At 37.1% G+C, this 18,611-nt stretch overlaps 1 protein-coding gene across 1 annotated transcript in view; it reads left to right on the forward strand.

Annotated features, from left to right (window-relative positions):
• Window positions 1-18,611, forward strand: part of FREM2 (FRAS1 related extracellular matrix 2) — a 142,266-nt gene that overhangs the window by 65,247 nt on the left and 58,408 nt on the right. The window contains exons 3-5 of the mRNA XM_075085802.1: window positions 12,152-12,298; window positions 14,551-14,781; window positions 17,609-17,734. Of these exons, the coding sequence (XP_074941903.1) occupies window positions 12,152-12,298; window positions 14,551-14,781; window positions 17,609-17,734 (504 nt within the window). The remainder of the gene's footprint in view (window positions 1-12,151; window positions 12,299-14,550; window positions 14,782-17,608; window positions 17,735-18,611) is intronic.

Raw genomic sequence — 18,611 nt, forward strand, 5'->3', positions numbered from 1 at the left:
CCTGCAAAAGGTTATAGGTTTGGCATAGCTTAAAACGGATCAAAGGCACCACAAAGGAGTTTCTCTGGTCGAATAATATTAAAAGTTAAGTATTTGAGATTAACTGGTACAATTACTCTGAAATGAATTAAAAGTAAATGTTAAATGAACCTGCCTGACATTTGTTCTCCTCCAGTCAGTCGGACATTTTATTTGTTGTATTGCCAGAACAGAAAAGGAACCAAAATTCAAGTCTGTGGAAGTGAATTCTTAATAAAGAAAAACAGTTCAATTACTTTGACATGGAGTTAAAAGAATAGTTTTCCTATCAGTGCTTAGTGAGTTACAGCAAGTCCAGTTAATAAAATGGAAACACTGTTCTATTTTGTTTAGAGTAGGTTTTTCAAACAACAACCACCTCTTTAATCCCTCTTGCATATATTTTTCTCTTAAGCCTGTAAAATTTGAGATTTATGAGTCTGGATTGTCATCTGAAATGGAGGGGAATTCTCTGCAAAGACAGTGTTCAACAGTTAGAGTTAAAAAGTTCAACTACTTCTTCAAGGGAAATTTGCTGATTTGATACAAATACCAATTTCAAATTCATTATGAAAAGTTAGAAGCCTCAGTTTCAAATGGCACCCACTCATGTGCCCTGGTTTTAAGCATGAGAATGATACGAGACACATATGAAGGAGTTTGCAGTAGTGGATTCTAAATTAAAATGTTATTTAAAGAAAGGGAAATTGGTATATTCTTTTCCCAGAATAAAGGAAGTTCTTCAAATAGTACAATATTAAGTGAGATAATATTTTAATCATAAGTGTACTTCTCCTGGCTTCTGTTCTATTGGAATGTCTTTCATTTGTGAGGTCACAGTACACTTTTCTGTTGTTACTCATCAGTTTCAAGACTGAGGCTGAGGATACCCCCATGACCCTCAAATTTAACACTTCGTCTGATTCAGCTTTAAATGACGGTAGTTTTCCTACAGGCTAATATGTGTGTAGCACTGCTTTAAAGGTATAAACCAGAATAAATTCCCGTATGGGACAGTAACTAAGCAAGTGGAGCTAAACCCGTTATTCTGTGAGACAAGGAAATGAACCTTGCTTCAGTTCAGCTGGAGCCTGTTTTTTGGGAGAAGTTGTCTGGCGCCACAAAACAAATTAGTAAGCAGCGACCTGAACACTATTGAGTTTATTTTAAGAATGTGTTGCCAGAAATCTAATAAATTTACTTACTGCTGCAGGCCATGCATGCATGACACCTTACTAATCCAGGTGGAGGCTTTTTCCTTCAGAGGGAGGTGCAGGGTGTGGATCCTTAGGAAAAAAGGCATTCTGCTTTAGGTAGGATGGGCATTGTTTAATGATAGACATGACAGCTTGAGTGGTATGTTTGGGTTTTCTCTGTTACTACTCAAAAGGAAGTTTAAATTCTTTTTCTGATGCAAAGTTAGTTTGTGACTATACAGAGTGCTAATTAGTTTAATGACAACACAGAAAACTTTATAATAACAGAATAATTTTTCTAAACCAAATAGAATTTTTTTTTGTTATTTTTAAATATTTCAAAGATTACTTTTAAAGTGTTTGAATTTGCAAGTTTACCATATCACAGTTCAGGACTAGTCATATCTTTGAGTTTTCTCAGGACTCTGTGCACGCATGAAAATCACATCACTGGACTTCAGTTAGCCATCTACACTGGTGGGCTGAACACTCTACTTTTATATTAAATGGAGTGGGCCAAATCTTTCCAGAGGGTAACCCAGCTGTTCATATCAGATGTACCTGCAGTTTCTGAAGATGCAGTTCTTCCCTTTTCTTGTGACTAGACAGCTAGCTTAAATTAAACGTATGTCTTTTACATGATAAAATTAGATTATAGGAATCCTACCCTTAAGTGGAAGGTCTCTTGTCTTCACCTTTTGTGGAACAGGAGCCTGTTGATTATGTTCCTGTGCACTGGGACCTGAGCAAAAACATGCTGTGTTTTGCCAGTATTGGTTATTCACACTATTGAATTTGTGTGCTGTGGTCTGTTTTCTGCTGAGAAGCAGTGGTCATTATTTATCCAATATGCAATAACGTAAAGCGTAATTTCAAAATAAGGACTTATCTCTACAATAAGAACAAAGACTTCGGAGGACAAAATGCTACTGATAGAGCAGTCTTGCTCCTGTTGACGTTCAATGAGATAAAGTATTTCTGGAAAGAAAACACTGTCAGTTCTGATTTGAAAGGAGAACAGGCATGTATTAATTAGAAAATATACTTTCTATGGAATTTATACTTGTGGCACTTCAATTTCCAAAAAATCTTTCCATATAAATAGTGTGATGATCCAATGTATCAGTGGGATTTAGATCAGATCTTTTGCTCATTGTCATCACAGTAACCTGACTGGCTGCACTGTCAATATTGCAAGATTTTAAAGTGCTGTACTATGTTATTGATGGTATGTACATCGAACAAGTATTTTATATCCATTCTTGTGTGAATATATTAATATAGAAATATGTATGATTAGTATAAATAATAATATGGGTTTGTGTCTAATGATCTGTCAGTATTTTACTTTTAGCCTACCCTTAATTTCATCTAAACTCCTTGCTCTCTTACAGGAAAATTTAGGCTGCATCTGAAATATTTTAAGTATCTACTTTAAAATGAGATTAATCAAATTCTAGAGTGTGATTGTCAGGAGAAAGTATCAGCTGGAATGATTTTGTGAATCCTGTTCTATATATGTTCTCCATCAATAAATACTGAACAGTTCTGAGTCTTTGAGCAGAGTGATACGAAATTTTCTTATCCTGTGAAAATGTTTTCACATATTTTGTTTTGAATCAGGGCAAAATGGCAAAATTCTTATAAAGTTTTGCAGAATAATTGAGCATAGGCTTTTCAATTTGAAAAAAATGTAATGTACAGTTTAGTATTTTTACTTTTTACATTAAAAATTAGTTGAAATGTGTTACAGTATTGATATGAGAAGTTATATATACCAAAAAGACTTAAGGCAGTCTGTGGAAAAAGATGAAAACTCAACATTTATTCTCTGCCACTATTTTCAGTAAAGAGATTAATCAAAGCTAGTTCTTTTCTGAACAACTTTGATTTTGATGGATTGTTTTTTTGAGGAAGAAGAGGAATAATATAAATATTTTTTGCCCAGTTGTACTTTGTTCAGTCCTGCTAAGAACTTTTCAGGTAGCTCAATGTCTTTCTCCTCTGTTACAATGATTCAGCAGCATATATGGGTATGTGCTTAAGCAATTCAGTTAGTAACATTTCAGTAGTACCCTGGATCTGTGAAATTATTTACATATTCACCATTGAAACTGTAGAAGTGGGAAGCATTCAGCTCCTGCAGAGCTAGTCCCTTGCTTACAGCACAGAATCCCAAACCAGCAAGTGAATCTTTTGGATTCCCTTGAAATCAATTACAAAGCTAACCACTTAATATCTGTAAAGGCTTTCAAACACACACAGTGCTTCAGCATCATTTTTTAGTAACTCAAACTGGATTTCTCTTTACCTGCTTTGCTCTTTTCTTTGAAAGCTCACAGCTTCTTGGTGCAGCCAATAGAGCAAAGGTGTGCTGGCTCTTGGTAAACTAATTTGTACTGAGCTGATTTAAATTGAAATTAATTTAAAGGTATGAAATGCAGTGGCTGAAGAGTCAGTGCATGTTTGCTTCCACAGTTTCTGTAAATGAAAATCTGGTTAATCTCTTAATCAGAATCTGGTTAATCTGCAGAACTGGGCATAGACTTGAATTGGAAATTCCTTTAGTTAACCCAACATGAATCACCAGACTGTGCTTGGAGCCATCCTTAGTTATGCTTAGTTGAATTTTAATAGGATCAAAATTGAACATGCACTAGATAGCCTTTACATTCATGTCCCTTCTCTCACTTCCCCTTCTCTTTTCGTAACAAAGCAACTATACAGTATTCTTCAGATATTTTTTCTGCTACGTGACTTCAAGCATTTGTTTAGTCTAAGCCCTGGCAAATGCGGCCGTTCCAACCTGTTTCTTGGGGGTAGACATAAAACAGAAGCAAAAGAGTTATGGAAACTACTGAAAGATGGAAACTGTCTGCAGTTCATTGGATATCAGCAATTACACTATGGGCAAGCCAATTCCATAATGCTGGGAAGCGTGTGTTTTCTCATGAGAAGTCAGAGAAAGCATTGTTTTAGTGCCTAATCACTAGGGGCTAGCTCATGGGGTTGGTTTTGGTTGTTCTGCAAATATATTGGGTTACACTGGCAGAGAGAGTGCAGAAGGGTGCAGAGTTCAGCAGGTTATTTTAGTGATTGGAGTCCATTATAGTACATTGAAGAAGTCTTATAAAGGTGAAGCATTTTAATGAGTTTCTAATTGGATAAAATTATTATGTTAGCTTATACATTGTTGAAGTCAGTTCAAAACATTCTAATGGCATATTTTACGTGCTGGGTTTACTTAGATATTTCACTTCTGCAAATAGTTTTTCTGTATAAAATTAAGGCAGTTTTACAGGATATGCCTTTTCTGATGATCTTTCACAGAAGAGGGAGTAGCATATGACGTGCTGCCTCAGTGCATTGAATAAAGCACATTTATTATCTATTTATAGGTGTTTTTTTTTAAATAATTTAGCAGACAAGTTTTACTTGAGACCTTTGCCTTTTTAACCTGGAGCTAGAATGCACTGGGACTATGTCACAATATAGCAAATCAGAGTTGTTGAAACTATGTGTCTTGGACATATAATATCTTCCCTGTATTTATTCTGTCTAGCAGAATTACCTAAGATTATATGTTCCTTTTCTAGTGTGGCAAAAACCATGTTCATACAAACCACGACTAATTACTAGCAAATAGCGTGGGGATAAAAAAACTTGGGAAGTGCTAAGGTTGGAGGCAGGGAGCATCTTGGCTGAATGGGGAATCATGAGGCTTGGGATAAAGATTCCTGCATTTCACAGATTTAATTTCTAATAAAACTGTTGAGGTAACCTTATCCTGGTATATATTAACTAAGTTGGCTTGGCACAGAAGGAGGCTAATCAGAGGATGAAAAAATGGAACAGATGTCTAAAGATGGACGATTCCCTTTCCTTTCCTCTCTACATGTCTTTGTTTTCTCTGCAGGTTGAACACAAGTCCAGGAGTGGGTTTCCTTTTTCAGATGTTTCATGTACCTGCTGCAATGAGGCAATCCATGGGAAGGAGGATAGAGTAGTACTGATTCTGTAACCCCCACTGAATGAGGCACCCAGTAAGGTCAAATATTTTGAACCAAAGAAAATGACTGCAGCTCTTGCAGACATGTAATCAAATCAGCAGGCAGTAGCAGGACCTGGAAAGAACTGAAGGAAGAGGGAGGAAACATGATTTGTTAATATGTCTTGCTATGGTTCTAATTAAGCCATACAATAATTCCTGAACTATATGTGTCATTGTTATTATTTTGCAATTGCTCTGGTTCTCATTATTAACCTTCTTCTGCAGTCTGTTTAGGAAGACAGATAAGAAAAGAGAGGAGAAAAGACCAAGAGTAAAATTTTTAAAGGAACTCTTCTTAGTGCTTTGTTTACCTTTTATTTTCCCTCTATCTTTCTTGTGATTGATGTATGTTCTTTGCCCTGGAGGAATTTATAAAAGATTTTTTTCCCCCATTAAACAACCTCATCTCAAAAGAGAGCAGATGTGTTGCACCACAAAGCTCTACAACTACCAGACAGCTGTGTTTGTACAGAGTTATATCTTGTGGACCCAATGAGTCTGTGTGGCTATGGTTATACAGGTTAGGCTCTCTTTAGCTGATTCATCTCTCACTGATTATGCCATGAATACCATGTAGGGAAGCCAATATCTATATCAAGATACATCAGTTTCTATTGTGTCAATAAGTAAACATTGTGATGTAGTTGTATGCTTTTGTTTAAGAATTAGGGCTCTGGGGTAGCTCCTAACAACAGCAAAGCTACAATCAGACACTCTTTATGGAATGTCCTCCAGGTTGCCAGTGCTCAAGAGACATGATTTAATGACAGAGTTTTATTTTATACTGTCTTCACGTAGCCCAGTGATCTGTGAAGAGGACTGGAATTGATTCTTCTCGGAGCTCTTTGCATCATGATAGAAAGTTTTGTCAATCTAATCTGTATTTCTCATGGAGGTTTAATATCTTTTTAAAGATATCTGAGCAGCATGGTTAGAAAGATAAATGCATAAAAGGGAATATTCTTCTAAATATTTTTCCCTTTAACCAGTTTACTGACCAAGTCCTCTTCCCCCTCCTCTTTTATTCATGTTGAGTAACTGAAGCTGGAGTTCCTGGATGACTTGATCTTTCTAGGAATTTCTGGTTTGATGACCCATGCAAAAATAATATATCACTGTTTTCTGGCAGGTGACCAATTGGCTGACAGGACTCCTATAAAGAACAATTCTAGGTGACATCCATCTTTGACTTGTCATATTCAGGCAAACCTTTTCACAGGATATTTTCCTCAGCAGTCTCAGTTCATCATGAAGTCACTAGTCATGAAGTAATTCTGTGACCCACCTTACTCTAGATCCTTAGCTTTAGCTCCTTACAAAGTTTTTAAGAGTGTCTCACAATACTTGCCATCTCATTTCTTGTGAATGTCTCACTGCACTACGTCCCATCTAGCATCTTCTGATTTAGCACTGCTGCACTCTCTGGCAAAATTCAAGAAACAGGTTTTCATGCATCACTGTAGCAATGCCTTACCAACCACATCTCAGTGATATATAAGCAAAGTTACTGTGGATTTACCTTGTTGTAACACAGCTCTTCTTTCTTTTGTTTAGTTTTAAAAGCACTCTAGTAATGGCTTCCCTTTCCAAACTTCTGATGTATTTGTATTACAAGCACTTGTCTGGTAGAGGAACAAAAGTAAACTGTCATTGAGGTATAGTACCTTAATTATTTGCCTAGCTGCTAAACATTTGACTAAGCCCAAGGGAAGTGCTAGTGAGCAATGCAAAATTCATTTGGCTATAGAAATATTACAGGACAGATTGTGGTGAGTTGACCCTGGCTAGACACCAAGTGCCCACCAAAGCCACTCTATCAGTCCCCTCCTCAGCCGGACGGGGGACTCATGGGCCGAGATAAGGGCAGGGAGAGATCACTCACCAATTACTATCACGGCCAAAACAGACTCAACTTGGGAAAATTAATTTATTACCAATTTATTATTAATTTATTACCAATCAAATCAGAGTAGGATCATAAGAAGTAAAACCAAACCTTGAAACACCTTTGCCCACCCCTCCCTTCTTCCCAGGCTCAACTTCACTCCCAATTTCTTCTACCTCCCACCCTCAGCACCGCAGGGGGATGGGGAATGGTGGTTGCAGTCAGTTCATCACACGTTGTCTCTGCTGCTCCTTCCTCCTCACACTCTTCCTCTGCTCCAGCATAGGGTCCCTCCCACAGGACACAGTCCTTCAAGAACTTCTCCAATGTGAGTTCTTCCAACAGGCTGCAGTTCTTCATGAGCTGCTCCAGTGTGGGTTCTTCTCCATGGCATGCAGTCCTTCAGGAACAGACTGCTCCAGAGTAGGTCCCTTGTCACAAGCGTATCACAAGTCCTGCAAGCAAACCTGCTTCAGCACAGGCTCTTCACAGGGTTACAGCCTCCTTCAGGCATCCACCTGCTCTGATGCGGGGTCCTCCACAGGCTACAGGTGGGTATCTACTCCAACATTACCCTCCATGTGCTACAGGGGGACAACCTGCCTCACCGTGGTCTTCACCATGGGCTGCAGGGGAATCTCTGCTCCGGTGCCTGGAGCACCTCCTCCCCATCCCTCTTAAATTACCTCGGTGTCTGCAGAGTTGGTTCTCTCACATATTCTCACTCTATTCCAGCTGCTGTTGCACAGGTTTTTTATCCCCCTTCTTAAATATGTTAAGACAGAGGCACTACCACTGTCGCTGATGGACTCGGCCTTGGCCAGCAGCGGGTCCATCTTGGAGCTGGCTGGCATTGGCTCCATTGGACATAGGGGAAGCCTCTAGCTTCCTCTCACAGAAGCCACCCCTGCAGCCCCTGTACTACCAAAATTTTGCCAGGCAAACCCAGTATACATAATTAATTAATTTAATAGGGAACCAAATTAAGATGACATGTGCAATTTTATTTCTGATATTTTGTAATTTCTGAAAGCTATACTCTTAATATTCTTTACAGACCTTATGTTTGCATGGTGCTTGGCTCTACTCTGTTGTAGAAAAGGCCTAGTTTCATCTAGTTCAGGCATGATGGAATTCATCTTACCCAACATTAGATGACTATAATAAAAATGTTTACAACCTAAATGGTCATCACAGGCACCTTTAATAGCTGCTGAGGAAAAATACAAATATTTCTGCATATTTTCAGGCTCATAAAATAGATGCCTAAAATAAGTCATAGCCTTACAAAATGCCTCTTTCCTGGTTTTGGCTATAAAGACAATTTAAGATTTCTAGCCCAAAAATAAATACCTACAGTTAGAAAATATGTACCCTATGGTTCCTGCCTTATTGCGTCAGAGGTGTGTAATCATAATAATAACAACAATAATAATAACAATAGTGACAATAACAACATTGGTTTTATTCTTTGGGTGACATTGCGCTTGGAATGGCTTATATAATTTAGAAAACATATAAACACAAAAAGCACAAACTGAAGAAAGCAAGATCCCAAATATCTATATTCTTTTCTTAAAATTATAAATCTGACAGTTTTAGTACTGCGCATTCTAAAGGTGAACAATACATATTTCAGGGGCAGAAGTAGGCTTGTAGAAATGTAATCTTACTGGAAGCCACCTAGAAATAATACTTTTGGGGGTGTTTTGGGGTTTTTTTACTCAAAGAAAAAATAGAAAGAAACTGCTGAAAGCAAGAAATGAATGCAATTAAGACAATATTACGTTTTTCGTGTTGCCTTGTGCTTTTTGCTTCCTAAATTTCATCCTTTCGTTAGATTTCTAACTCAATATATTTCAACATTTTCCATAGATGGCAGAAATGAACTGGTTTGGTGGCTGGCTGCTGAAATTTCTCCATATACTCTTCCTTTTTAACAGCTGGCTTTTCTTCTGCTGTATAGTAATTTTCATATATTCAGTAATTATGTGCAAATATAGATTAGTTTTAAGGTTAAACTGTTTAAGACACCAGAGATGAAATTTAGGACACCTGTGTGTAAGTGAGCCGTAGATTGTGTTCCTGCATTTGCTACACATTTAAACCATTAGTTCTTTGAACAGTAGAACAAATAATGCTGGATTTCCTATTGCTTTCAACCCCTGGCTGGAATGTCTTCTGTCTAAAAAGATTCAAACTCTGCTAGAAGCTTTTCCTTCTGTTGAGGAGGTTTCCAGTGTCTGAAATTCTCACTTCAAGAAAGCTCCTGCAGCAGTATTTTTTCTCAGTAGTGATACTAATAGGTTCTCTCTCCTCTGACAGGCAGGAAATTTTCATTCCTTTTATATCTTAGAAACCTTTCTACGTCCATCAAATTATGTTTAAATTCAGCAGTGTGTTCAGTGGTGGCACACAAATGGCTTTTTTCACTGAAGAACAAGATACATTCTGTGGCATTTGTCCCAAAAAACTAATGGGAAGACATAACATATGGCTAACACAGTATAAGTCCTGGTATAGCTAACACTATAGTTACTGGTTTTCTTGTGGCCATTACAGTTCTTGGTATATGTGTTTGTAGCCTTCCCTTGTCAGTAACAACAGAGCAGAAAGAAGCAGGGCAAGGAGTGCAGCATGATACTCTAGTAAGCATTTCTCTCCCTTTGTTTACACACTGCCATTGCCTTTATGTGAGATTACACAAGTATGGTTGTTTTTTTTCTAGTAGACAGGTCACTAAAGAAATATATAGGCCTGTCTTTGAAGTAGAGTGGAAGCATATGTAAGGGCTGCCTAATTTTTCGAGGAATAGAGTGGAAGAAACTGGAAGGGGAAAACCAACCTCCATTTGGCTCTTCCTCCAGTAGTTAAGCCATGAGTGAACTGAAATATTTAGATATGTTTCTCTGCTATTCAGGGGAATTACTTTATTCACTGGATTGTATACAGAAGTGTTAATTTCTAAAGGGAATTCCTTGCACGTTTCAGTCATTACCTGAGCAAACCTTGTTCTGTAGCAGCACCTTGTGGGAAGGAAATCAGACTACAGCCTTTCACACAAGCCAGTGTTCCCAGAACTCAGCTGCTGAGTGAGCATCTGCCTTCAGTATGCGGAGCAGGTTATTTTATTCTTGCTATGGAAATTGGAGGATTCTCCTGAGTAATTGCAAACACATTCAATAGGATGATATACACAATTTGATTTGTCATGCCCTTTAATCTGACAAGAAATGCCTTTTTACTGTGGAAAATCAGTGAACAGATGGAGGTAAACTGTATATGACAAAGTAAAGCTATGCTATATTTTATCAGAATTGTGTTAATCTAATTTGAGATATTCAGTCTGTTGTACAAATACTTGGTTTATAGTCAGTGAAAGGGGTGCTAGCTCTTTTCAGCTATTACCTTTGCAACTGAAAAAAAGGCTGCATTTTTAACTGGACCTTGTAGTGCCATCTGTTTGCATTTCTTGCTTCTGGATTGCCTTTTTAGACTAAAAAGAACCTCCTTGAAGCCTGCCATTTCAATAAACACTTCCTGCTGTTTTACTGTCATACAAATGCTATTAACTGTAGACACACAGCTTCATTTCTACTGGGAGCGAGAGACTAGCCTGAGACATACCCAGATTTTAGGCTGGTGCATAGTGTTTTGCAGCTGGAGTTAAATGTCTTCCATATAATTTCCCTCCAAAACTTTGAGGGATGCTTCCTGTATTCCTGAATTTCCGTGGCCTCATAAAAGGGAGCCCATTTCTGCTGATAAATATATGGGAATTTTTGCTTGAGGAGGACTATGAATGTTCTTCCGATTATTGGAAGAGGAAATACAGTCTTCAGTTTAAGGACAATGCTACAACATCAACAGCTGCCAGCCAGAGATGCTGACTTGGTCCATGTTAACCATTCATTTTCCCTAGCTGAGTGTACTGCTTGCTGTCCTGAGATTTCAATTCCCAGTGTTTGCACAGAAATAATCCATGTTCAGTGAGACTGCAGGGAAGCTGTTGTGCTACTGCAACAGTAGAGACCTTGGAAAGGATACCCAGAGTCTGCTTACTTCACCAGGAACGTGTTGCTACAGTTGTGCCTGTGTAAAAAGAACTGTGAGGACATATTTTGGTCTATTGAAAATTGACTCTCAAAACACATCTCAGCAGGGTACTCAGCTGCGGGCATTTGTCATATCATGAAGATAGGTCATTGCAAAATGGTTTAAGAGAATTCCAATAAGCATTTGTAGTTCTCTAAATCTCCTGAGGTAACACAGGCAGTCATACTTAACCCAACAATTACAAGCATGTAAGCTTAGGAAGGCACCAGCATAGCTATAAACTGTGGAGCGTATCAGGGATACTTTATCTTATGGAAATCATTTCCCAGTAAGAAGTGAAAGCTGTCCCTAAGATCACACAGTGCTGATGCATAAATTCTAAACCAATAAGAGCAGAAATTGTTAGATTTAGTGAACAAAATATTAAGTTTTAGAAGCAGGCTGCATGGGTAAATGCGGTCTAAAAGACGGTAGGTTTCATCTCCATTTTCTCAGGATGATCAGGGTCTTCCAGTGCTTCTGGCAGTCTGATCATATAAGGAAGTTCTGCATGATGTCCTACATTGTGTTTTATTTGGAAATATCAATGTGGTTCTGACAAAATTTGGATCATCCACAATTTTTGTGATTTCTAAAAAAGTAATCCCAAATATATTGTGATTAATTCTTGTTCTTTTTCCCTTGAAAAAGAAGAAAACTAGCATACCCTGGAATTAATGTCACTAGTTTTTATGTATCTAAGATAAAATTCATTCCTATATGTACCAAATGGTTGAGCTCTTTACTTGTTATTTCTTAGTTTAAAATCTTTAAAATCTTTGGATTGTTATGTCAAGCTAAGATACATATCTTACCCAGGATACAGGTTACATTAACCTCAAAAGACAAAGTAGTATTTAATAAAAAAGAAAAATAAATAAATGTCTTTATCACTTTGTTTTGCAGGAGGCAATAAGCTGAAGAATCAACATTTTCGCCTAAACTGGGCATGGATCTCCCTAGAAAAGGAGTATTATTTAGTAAATGAAGACTCCAGATATCTTGATGTTGTTCTTAAACGGAGAGGTTACCTGGGAGAAACCTCTTTTATAAGTAGGTTGAATTTTAGCCTCATCAATTGCTTTTATAAATCACTGGCCAGCTAGTTTATAAAATGTATCATTAGACCTATATTCTTTTACTGGTGTTTGATACTAAGCAAGCTAGATTCAAAGGAGTATGTTTATTTATTAAAGCAAGTATCTTTTGGTATGTTAAGTATATGATTTCTTCAGTTATATGGTGAAAGTTTCACTTCTATTTTTTTTTTTTTTTTGGTCTTCTGCAATTAATTTTTGACCTAACAACCCAAGATCCAGTCATTCTTTCTTTGATTTGATTGATACCACTGTTGTATTTGTTTCACAGTATACAGTTCCTGTCCAGATTTTATTTTTCCTGTAATGAGAAAATACAGTTGTAGCAATTGGAAGGACAACAACAAACATACATCATTTTCCAGGAAGGCTATTGTGAGCTGGTCTGATTAGCAGCTAGGAGCATTAAGCTCGTTTTCTTCAATGTTGGCAGTCAACTGAGGCTGATACAGGAGGCGTTGAAAGCTGTTTGCAGTGTCTGGGGAGTGAAAAGGTGAAAAAAGATTGTGTTATCACGTTCTGCAGCCTCACACCTGCCTCTACCTTCTGGATCTGTTCCCATTCTCTTCCTAGTGATGCATTTGCACCAGGGAGCATTATCCTTGTACAGTTTCATGTCTAAACCTATGGTTAGCTTACACTGCTTAGAAAAGGCACTCAATTTAAAGCTGGTTTTGCAGAGATATGTAAGGATTTACTGGGCATGGAGCACAAGTTCATACTTAGAAATCAGGTTTCTGTTTTAAGTCTCTTTCTGAATAAGAATCTGAATTTGGGGTATTGAGATGTAGTAGGACACTAATTCTGTCATGAGATTTAAGGGATATTGGCACTATCTGGATCTAACTGAAAAGCTCTGTTTTGAACAGTGAACTAGCTTTGATAACATATTTATTTTAAAGAAAGTAAAAGAATGAAATATGAAGTTAAAGATGTATGGTTTAAATTAATTACTGGTACTGATGAACAGATACTGAATAGAGTCTTTACAAAATTTTCTACCTATGGATTCAAGTTCAGTTTCTGAAGTGAGCTGACTCAAAATCCAGCAAAAGCATAATTTGCCTCTGACTACCTTAATCTGGCAAAATGGAATTACAGAGTTGGAGTGAACATAAAAGATATTGGTTAAGATGCTTACTGGCCTTTCTGGTCCATGTGCAGTGCCAAAGGGACTGACAGGTTATGGAAAGTATGTAAAATATTGGCTATGATTTAGAAAGAGGCACAGGCAGGAAGCAAGAAAGTTAAGGGTTGTAGGGAAAGGTGATATGTTTTAGTACATTAAATAATACAGTTGGAAGAAACAGGCAGAGAAGGGAGTTTTAAGTTTCTTCTGAAAACCTTAGAAAGACCTTTAAGATTTGAGTGGTTCTGTGGGGTTCAAACAGAGGCCAAATGCGTGAGTTGGAGTTAGTTCTGAAGGACTGTCTAATTTCCATGAGGGCCTGTCAGATATCCTAAAACTGGGAGGGAAACACCAATGAAAAGCCATTTTAGAGCACCCTGGATCTGAGGCTGTAAGGTCTGTGCTGCCTCAGTGGAATGAGCTGTATTGAATTTTATCCGTTGGCTTTGCAGTTCCAACTTGACTTGAGTTTAATGATTGTCATTAGGCAAACACTGAAATAAGAGGATAATATTTTTTTTTAATGCTTATTGTAGTGGGAATGACCACAGTGGTTCAGATTTTACACCTTTCATCCTTATTCTGTATGTTTTACCCCTTTGTGTCTTTGTGTTTTTCTTAGCTTTCCCCTTGAAGGCTGAACTTTCCAGGTGTGTTTTTGCTTTTTCTAAGAGAAATAAATATTTCTGAGGGCTTCGGGCAGCATATTTTCCAGAAGTTCTGGAACAGAAGAGAACCCAGAATGTTAACGGGGGGAAAAAAATCTGTTGGCCCTTTTGGGCATCCATAGTTGAATTATGGAGAAATGGAAACTGGACTGTAACTTCCAAGAATGTAGAGTTTATCTAGTAGTTAGTTTTGCTTTGGCTAATTCTATCCAAACTGCCTTTCATAATGTTATTTTTTTGCTTCCACCTCTTTATGTGACACCAATATAAAATTGATCAAGAGTAACAGCTGGCTTGAACACTCCCAAGTTATAAAAAGTATATTATTCTAAAACTTTTTTTTTAAAATGACATAATAAAAGAAAAGTTACAAGCAATGTATTTAATGACCTGAATTTCTGATTTTGGCAGGTATTGGCACCAAAGATGGTACTGCCAAGAAGGATAAAGACTTCAGAGGAAAAGCCCAGAAGCAGGTGCAGTTTAATCCTGGCCAAACCTTAGCTACGTGGCGAGTACGGATTTTGAGTGATGGTGAACATGAACAGTCTGAGTCCTTTCAAATTGTTCTTTCTGAGCCTGTCATGGCAGTTCTGGAATTTCCTGATGTATCCACAGTGGAAATTATTGACCCAGGAGACGGTAAGAACCTTTCCAGAACTGTACTGCCTATATGTGCATATACCAAAAGGTCAACTGGAGGGCAAACGCTATGAGTAACAGTGGATAGTAAAGCTTACCTTTCCTCAGAATGTTTCTGAAGACAGACCTGGGCATTGGGTAGCTGTTTGTCTTTGATCACTTCAAGTGATTCATGAATATCTAATGAAGGTAGCATGCTTTGATGAAATACCTGCATTTTTCCTATGATATATTATTTCGGGGTGGTGGTGGTGGTGATGTTTTGTTCAGTTTTGTTTTCATTTTAGGTATAATAAGGTTTTGGTTCAATATGTTTGCAAACAAGGTGCATCTGCACAGGTGGCTGGAGGCTGACTTGGTTTACTCTGCCATGGTAAATCATATAGGAGAGGATAGTACAGGAAAGTCCATGCTGGTTGGTCTCAACAAGTTTGGGTTTTGAGCAGAGTAGTTGCATCAGTTCGGCCTTAATATCAAGCTGAGAGAAGCTTAGTATGGGTAAGATTCACTAGACCAAGTACAGCACAAGCTGTGTCAAGAACAAAGAAAATTATGGTTAAATGTAAATGAAGAAAGAAGCTGATTAGAAAAAAAGAAAAAGGTAAAATGTGCTCTGGTTGCTTTGCTTTTCATCTGCATCCAGACACTTGAATCCATGGACCACACACACAAAACTGTCCTTAAGGAATCTTTCAAGTATTGGATGACTGTAACAGCTTCATTTATATAGTCTTCCCTAATTAACATTTGAATTAATTGAATTCCCGAATTAACATTTGAAGAGGACAGGGCAGGAAAATTGTCAGAGGTTTCTCAGTTGCTAGTTACAAATGCAAGTTAAACCAGAGGTTATCTGACATCCATATTTAGTCATTGAGAAAAATAGTGCTTAACTTGAAAAGCAGTACGTATGAGACACAGAAATTACTTGAAAATGTATTAAATCCCTCTGTCTTTTCTATAATAAGTGAGATATCACAACTCAGGATAATTGTCTGAGTCTTCTTGATATCAACAATAGTTTTTTCTATTTTTTATATTTACAATAAATTGTAATCAACTTACTAATATCAATTGAGAGTAATATTTTTCTATTTCTTACGTTAAGATAAAATTTTTACAGTCCCAGAGCATTTGTAGTAATTATACCTAAAGTGAAGTTACATCACCAATTGCAAAATCAAATGCACAACTGCAAATCAAGGAATATCTACAGGAATAATATAGAGAGAACTTTGAGGGAAAGGACTGGGTTTCCTAATAACCTTTTAAAGCGCAGGGTTTAACAAATTCAGATGCTGACTGAATAGGAATGACCAAAAGTTCTATTCTGCTTCCAATGAAAATTGTTTTAAAAATCATTCCTCGGAATGGTGCAGTCTTAGCAACAAAATGCATTGGTGTATGGGACATTAGTTAATGTTTTATTCCAAAAAGAGTTTGCATAAAGATGTGTTTTCTTGTACTAGCTGAGATGGTGTAGATCATTCTCCTCTGAGCTTTTATGTTGTTCATAAGTTCTGTTAAATTTTTATAGTGTCATTTTACTCCTAGTTGGATAATTACGAGAGAGACAGGAAACAGAACAAATCAGATTCCTGCTTTTATTTTTTCTTCTATAGAATTTTTCATTTTGTTGTCTTAATTCTAAAGGGAGAAATAAAAGGAATAAATTGGGGGGTTTTAGTGTTTCATTTAGTTTCATTTTAAAGTAAAACAAAAAAGTAGTGATTTGGTGTTTTTCACATTGAATTTTTGGCTTGCTGGAATAGTGAAAGTGTCGAGATCTTATCAAACCTGAATTGCAGCATTTTTAAGGCAGGCTTTTGACCTTAAGTCATGCTAGTAGTACTTTCCAGTTGGAGAAATAAAACCTGGAACATGTTTTCAAAGAAGTCACATGACGATTTTCAGAACATTGTTTGCCAAAGTATTCTGAAATAATGAAAAGACTGGTTTTGTGCAGTCAGCTGATACCACTTGATTTGATATTATACAGAATCATATTCTGTTTGGGTTGCAGTCATATTAATGAAACTGTAAAGGTGCTTTATAATTATATGCATAATCACCTTTTGTTCTTCAGTTTTTGAGAGAACAAGAACAAAATTGATCCTAAATCCCAGTAACAGCATAAAACACAGCAATCTGTTTATATGAATATAAAATAATGAAGAGTTTAAAATGCATTTTAGTGTTTTTTTCCCCTGAAAAGCAGTTCTGACATTCTTTGGGACAATACATTTTAGGGTGAGATTGCTCTCCAGACTTTATTGCCTGTATTGGTTAGGTGTCCTCTGAGTAAAACAGGAGTGTAGACATGTCGCCAACTCAAATCGAATGTCCAAGTCAGAGTAAGACAGCAGGAGCTCGATCTTGCATCCTCAATGCCACATGATTTTCGTTATCTTGATGTAGTAAGTTAAAGAACAGCCTTGCACAACCACTGCCTCTGTGTGAGCTATGCTGTTGATACTTCTGTGATTAACAGTTAATAATGAAATACCATGGAAATAATAAAACTATAGACCTTGGGGACAAATTTACCAAACACTGTCTTGCGCCATTAACCTTAGATAAAGTCACATTAGAGACTACTTAGTAAGGACTTGTGAATTCAAACCTAAGGATCTCATTTTCTTTTCCATTTCTGAAAGAATAACTCTACTCCTCTCACCTCCCAAGTTTTGCTTAAAATTTAGCGCCATTGCTGACAAATATGAGTTATTTGTTGCACTTTAGAATATGCTAAAATGCTTCAAGCTATTTTACGGGTGACTTTATGAGGCCATAGATCTACATAAAGAAATGTGTCTGTTCTTTGCAGAATCAACTGTCTTTATTCCTCAGTCCACCTATACTATTGAAGAAGATGTTGGTGAATTATTTATTCCAGTCAGAAGAAGTGGAGATGTGAGCCAGGAACTGATGGTTATCTGCTACACACAACAAGGTAACAATCTACTACAGATGAAAAAAAAAAGGCAAAAATGGAAAAGACAGGAAAGCAAAAAGAATTGTTCCATCTATTGCATAATAACATTGTTTATAGCTCTGTTAATTACTGTTTCATCTAAGTATCTTCAGTCTCAACTGGCAATGTATTCATCTTTGCAATCTGTCTTTGAGTATTATTGAAAGTAGCTGAAAAATTACCGTTTTCCAAATTTTTGCCATTTGTTAGGAGGTGAAAAGGGTCTGTGTTCGTTATCTTTTTGCAAGATTTTTATGTGCAGCCCCATATATCTGAAAGTGATCAGAACTGAAAGAACTGCAGCGATTGCCCAGGATATCCTTTACTTGTTTGTATCTTGAAAACCTTGGTATAAAACAATACTGATTAATTGCCATGCTTCTCCTTCCTCTATCTTTCAATCTCCTATTAATTATATCCACGCAGAGCATGGGGTCTCTACACCTGTGCTTTTATTATTACTTTTCATCTGGAGAGATGAAGCAACTTTCTTGGTGAGGTGATCTGGTATCAAAATAATTTGTTTTCATCAAATTCTGTTATAGTTAATTTCTGGTCCACTGGTATCTTCAATGGGTAAAATACACTACGGGAGTTAAACGGTAATCCTCACAGGGTCTCCTTTGTCAGTCTGTGTCTCTTGTGGTAGACTACAATATTCCTTCTGACCTGAAAACTGCAAATGAATTTGAGGAGCCATGTGCTTGCATTGCATCGTATAAGGAAGTAGTTTGACCAGGGACCTCAGAAATGCAGCCTGGTCAGAAGTTTCAGACCATCGAATCACCTAAAAGTAAATAGAAATTAAAAGATAGTGAAAATAAAAGTCAGCCTCTGTGAGGCGATCATTATAACC

Source organism: Phalacrocorax aristotelis, chromosome 1, assembly GCF_949628215.1.
Source record: "Phalacrocorax aristotelis chromosome 1, bGulAri2.1, whole genome shotgun sequence".
In the NCBI taxonomy this organism is placed as follows: Eukaryota; Metazoa; Chordata; class Aves; order Suliformes; family Phalacrocoracidae; genus Phalacrocorax; species Phalacrocorax aristotelis.